Below are 5,131 nucleotides of genomic sequence, written 5' to 3' on the forward strand. Positions count from 1 at the left end.
GTTGTTTTTTGTTTTTTTTCTTGCAGATTTTTATTTTAGTTTTGGAGCTCAGAAATTTCTGTTTTCTCTGGAAATGTTCTGAGTTTAACATAAAGATTTCTGAGATATTTTTCTTGCAAATTGTCCATTTTGAAGCTCAGATTTTTTTAATTTTTGGCAAAAATGCAGTTCTACATGTTTTCTGCCTACAACAGCCCTGATACGCTGTCCCACCATGTGTGTCCTGAGGAATGGGGAGCCTGATGATCAGTGCAGCCTGCAGATCTTCCAGTCAGAGGCTGAACCCGGCAGAAAAAGAAGAGAGAAAAAACCCTCTTTGACCTGCGCAGGACACCGTGGAGGCAGACAGGTTCGACCGGGCAGATGGAGATCCACATGATTGACACGGGGATCTCGAAATGACGTCAGCCGGAGGCGCTGCCTTCCAGGAGCGCGTCGGCAGAGAGGGAGAGCGGCGCGGCGCGGCGCGGCGCGGCGGAGAGCGGAGCGCGCCTCCAGACCCGACAGAGGGACTCCACCGGCGGCTCACACAGCGGTAAACTCACCTCCATTTACTTCACCGTTCAGTTTTACCTGATTCTCACACTTTTTTTTTTCCAAATAGGATGCAGCGACGTCCTTTATTAAACTTTAGAAATCCGACCTTCTCAACAGGGAGGTTTTTATTTGCATGATTTTTTGCCTGTTTTTATTTAACGGATATATTTAAGAAAGAAAACTTCATTTAGCTATATTATCTTATGAAGCGTATTGAAGGAGAAATGGCGTGTTTTAATCGGGAAAGGTCATATTTAAAATATTCCGCCCTCTGTCCTGATTTGTCCGGTTAAAATGTGGTTTTGGTCCAAATCTGTACCTTTAAAATCTATTTCCACAGTTTGTCATCATACTAGTTCTCGTTGTTGACTCTGGTTAATTGTATCTCTTCCCATTTCTGGCAACTAATTCCTGTCCACATCTCCCTCCTGTTAGGTTACTCGATGCGCCACTCATGCGTAACGCACACTGGCAACCTCTCCAGAGCGTTTTACAGACAGAATGAAAGCAGCGTAAAACCAAACGGACCCGAGCTCTGCAGCTAAAAATCAGATTTTCAGTGTCTAACATCGAGGGAGGACAGGAACAGAGGCTGGGGGACACCTGTCTCTGATTAGGACCAGAGAGGCATCTCCTATTACAAAAAGTCATTTTTCATTTTTTAAAATAACAAATAAAAGCGAAGATCAAGGGAATATAAAGACTAAAGGACTGTAAAGTAAACAGCAACCACAGTACTGTGTTTGGAGAGCTTTAGCACCAAGAGCCCTCATTTCCATTTTCAGAGAAGTCCTCTGGAGTGAAGTCTGTGTATTTTTTAAGTCAAGAGGGAGGTAAGAGCGCAAGTTGTTGGGTTCTGAGATGAAAAGATGTGAAATTGCTGCCAGTAAATTAAGCAGAGGATCACTTGTGATGAAATAAGCGCTGATCCTCCATCAGCCTGACCTTTTCTCCTGCCTTACAACTCAGGCTCCCCCCTGACTGATGAGGGAAGATGTTAGAAACCGAGCTTTAATTCAACTCTACTTTTTAAAAATATTTTTTCCTTTTGAAAATGTTGCCAGTGAAAACACCTTGATCTGAACTCGTACATCCGTGGAAACATGATGGAAAACGTGACCCATCTAAGAGGTGAGCTGCCGGTTTGCAACGACTCGGTGGACCCGTCGGGGAACAGCTCCGACCTGAACTGCATCATCCCGTACTTCAACGCCGACCTCTACATCATCCTGCCAATCATCTACTCTGTCATCTGCGCCGTGGGACTGACGGGCAACATGGCTGTCATATACGTCATCCTCAAAGCTCCGAAGATGAAGACGGTCACCAACATGTTCATCCTGAACCTGGCCATTGCAGACGACTTGTTCACCCTGGTGTTGCCGATCAGCATAGCTGACCATCTGCTGAACTACTGGCCGTTTGGTGAAGTTTTGTGCAAAGTCATCCTCAGCATTGACCACTACAACATATTCTCCAGCATCTATTTCCTGACGGTTATGAGCATCGATCGCTATCTGGTTGTCTGGGCAACGGTCAGTTCCAAGCGCATGCCGTACCGCACCTACAGAGCGGCCAAAATCATCTCGTTTTGCGTCTGGCTTCTCGTCATCTTCATCGTCATGCCCTTCACCGTTTTCGCCGGCGTCTACGTGAATCCACACGACGGCAGGAAGAGCTGCGTGCTGCTCCTGCCGATGCCGGAGGCTCTGTGGGTCAAAATGAGCCGGATCTACACGCTCATCCTGGGCTTCGCCATTCCTGTCTCAACCATCTGCATTTTGTACACCATGATGCTCTACAAGTTGCGGAACATGAGGCTGAACAGCAACGCCAAGGCTCTGGACAAGGCGAAGAAGAAGGTCACCATCATGGTCTTCATCGTGGTGGCCGTGTGCTTGTTCTGCTGGACGCCGTACCACCTGAGCACCATCGTGGTTCTGACGACGGACCTGAGCAGCACGCCTTTGGTGATCGGGATCTCCTACTTCATAACCAGCCTGAGCTACGCCAACTCCTGTCTCAACCCGTTCCTGTACGCCTTCCTGGACGACAGCTTCACAAAAGCTTTTAAGAAGATGATGGAATGCAGACCGGCCTGAACGTGGGAGACCCTGGACCTGACTTTAAACTCTGCGCTGTATTTTTTAAAGCTAGGAGGCAAAAAGTGGAGGTGAAATGATAAAGATGGACTTTTGGTTTTTGTTGCTAGTTAAAACTGCGGTGTATTTGTTGAAACTGTCAGTTTGTTGTGACAGTATGCTATGAGACAGATAACAGAAAACATCTGTCTCCTTTGCCGTCTCCCAGTGCTAGAAACCACCAATCAGGTTGAGTCTTAGTGTTGTCAATCATGCCCATGTGTGCACCACCCACTTACCTCCCCTTGCTCTCTGCGTCGCCCTGTTAAGGCAGCCTGTCATGAATGCTAAGGCTAATTAGCATGGCTACTGATGACGACGGTTTTCCTGTAATGGTGAGTTGTTTCGCAAATTTAGCAGCACGTACAAGAGGATGATTGGCAGCACTAAGACCCTCCTCCTGGCTCTGATTGGTTGTTTTCGGTGCAGCAGCAGCTCAGAGAGGAGGAAAAGGAGATTGATCTTTTCACAGATTGTCTGTTTCATATTCTGCTGTCCAGACATGGTCAGCGTTTTAACAAATAAGTAAAAAAAAAAAAAAAAAAAAAAAAGAAACATTTTGTTAAATAAAAGTTACAATGTGCAGCTTTAAAACTAATCTCTTACTGAATCTGTTTTGTTAGCTCCACATTGTATCTGCACAAAGTTTCATTTGGTTAAAAAATGAAAAAACAAAACAAGTTTTACTGGAATAACTAATAAAATTTAATTAGATAAATCGTAAGAAGCAGAGAGAACAAACATCTGTTGTTCATGAAAAGCTGTTTGGCTTCTCCACTTCTGTTATTCTGGAGGTAAAAGTGGAAACAAATTAAGGATTTTGTCATTTCAGCAACGAGCTTCTCTGTTAAGACACTTTGCCCCATGTAGCGTTTATGGAAGTTATCACACAGTGGGAAACATTGTATTAAACAGATAAAGACAAAAGAAAACTCCATGTAATTTCTGACTGGAAAAGATGGATGGCAGAACGGGTCACCTGTACTGGACACTGTCTGCTCTTCTGGGACTAAAGAAGAACTTTTAAGGCTCAAACGTGATCAGTCACAGTTGGAAGGTAGCATGATGGGATTTTTATTTTCACAGCTTTTGTGTTTGAGTTATTTGATCTTATATGCAAAGAAACTGAATTTTGCTTTTCCCAAACAGAGCCGTGTTAGTGCAGACGCTAACATTCAGGTTTTGTCTTTCAACAAATGGGATAAAAGCAGGAAAAATTAACTCAGCATTTCTAAAAGATCAATGGATTTTCCCTGTGTGTGTGTGTGTGTGTGTGTGTGTGTGTTTATCCCTCATGTGAATTGTTTTTTGTAACTCAGAAATGCACCTTACCGACCCTGGCAGCTGTACTGTAAGCCTAACATACACCAGGCATGGGACAGGAGGGCTATTTCAACTTGTGTCTGTTTCTCTGCACAGATTGTTGTGTTGGTGAGCTTTTGCTGCCCCCTGTTGCTGACAGGTGGTTTAACCTAACATGCAGCCGAGCCATTTGTTGAGAAGCCTTTTGCCAAGTCAGTAGGTGCCATGTGTATTTCTATTATCACTTCATTGCTAATATCATTAGTAACACTAGTAATACTGTTAGTTATTATTCTAACACATCATTTATTTGGAGCTAGAGAAATCTATACAGTTTGTTGTACATAAGTAAATACCAGAATTAGAGTTTTAAGAGAAGAGTTAGAGGTAATTTAGTATCAGTTAAATCATGGAGTGCCTGTAAAATCCCTGAATTGTGCAGCAGAGTATGGAGGACAGGGCTCTGACTGCATCAACAGACTGATAAATACTGTAAATAGATGAGCCTTTTGTATTTATCTGTACAGAAGAATGTATAGTCATAGTATTATATGATTATAAAATCCTAAAGAAATATTCAGCTTAAAGTGGCGTTTCATGAATGAAAACTTATCTGAGTTTGCAGTCATGAATCATTATTTAATGCATACTGTAAGAATAATCACAGTGCATTATTAGAAATGTTTATGTTGGAGCTGCTTTTAGTTCCCAATAACTTAAGAAATATAACTTTATTTTCCCAGTTGCAATCATGTATTTTTGGATTTTGAATCATGTATTTTTTGGAATCATTAGAACTGCGCAGAAAGATTAGATTTTTATAGATCCAGTGTACAATAAAACAACATGCATAACACGTTGCTCATGAGAGTTGTTATTGTTCTGCTGAGGATGAAGGAGTTTGGGTGATGTCACAGCGACCAGGTCGGAGGTCGCTGCGCTGTGTCACTGGAAGGTCACCGAGTCTGTTGCCACGGCAGCTTGTGGTGTCCAGGATGTACTGCTGACGATAAATCCTCCCAGGAAATAAATCACCACCAGGTTTACCAGAAAGTACAGGATGGATTAATAACTGCAGTTCATCACCTTTAGAAACGTTAAAGAGATTAAAGTAGAAGAACCAACTGAAATGTTTGACCCCTTACGGTGTA

General features: G+C 43.0%; 1 protein-coding gene across 1 annotated transcript; it reads left to right on the forward strand.

The window, feature by feature from the left end:
• The first annotated feature begins 209 nt into the window (after nucleotides 1–209).
• On the forward strand, nucleotides 210–4,836 carry npbwr2b (neuropeptides B/W receptor 2b). The gene is made up of 2 exons (XM_007566857.2): nucleotides 210–535; nucleotides 973–4,836. Exon 2 carries the CDS (start codon nucleotides 1,641–1,643, stop codon nucleotides 2,637–2,639), a length of 999 nt encoding a protein of 332 aa, XP_007566919.1. The 5' UTR covers nucleotides 210–535; nucleotides 973–1,640; the 3' UTR covers nucleotides 2,640–4,836.
• Nucleotides 4,837–5,131: the final 295 nt, after the last annotated feature.

The sequence above is a fragment of the Poecilia formosa genome, unplaced genomic scaffold, assembly GCF_000485575.1.
Source record: "Poecilia formosa unplaced genomic scaffold, Poecilia_formosa-5.1.2 Scaffold200, whole genome shotgun sequence".
Lineage (NCBI taxonomy): Eukaryota > Metazoa > Chordata > Actinopteri > Cyprinodontiformes > Poeciliidae > Poecilia > Poecilia formosa.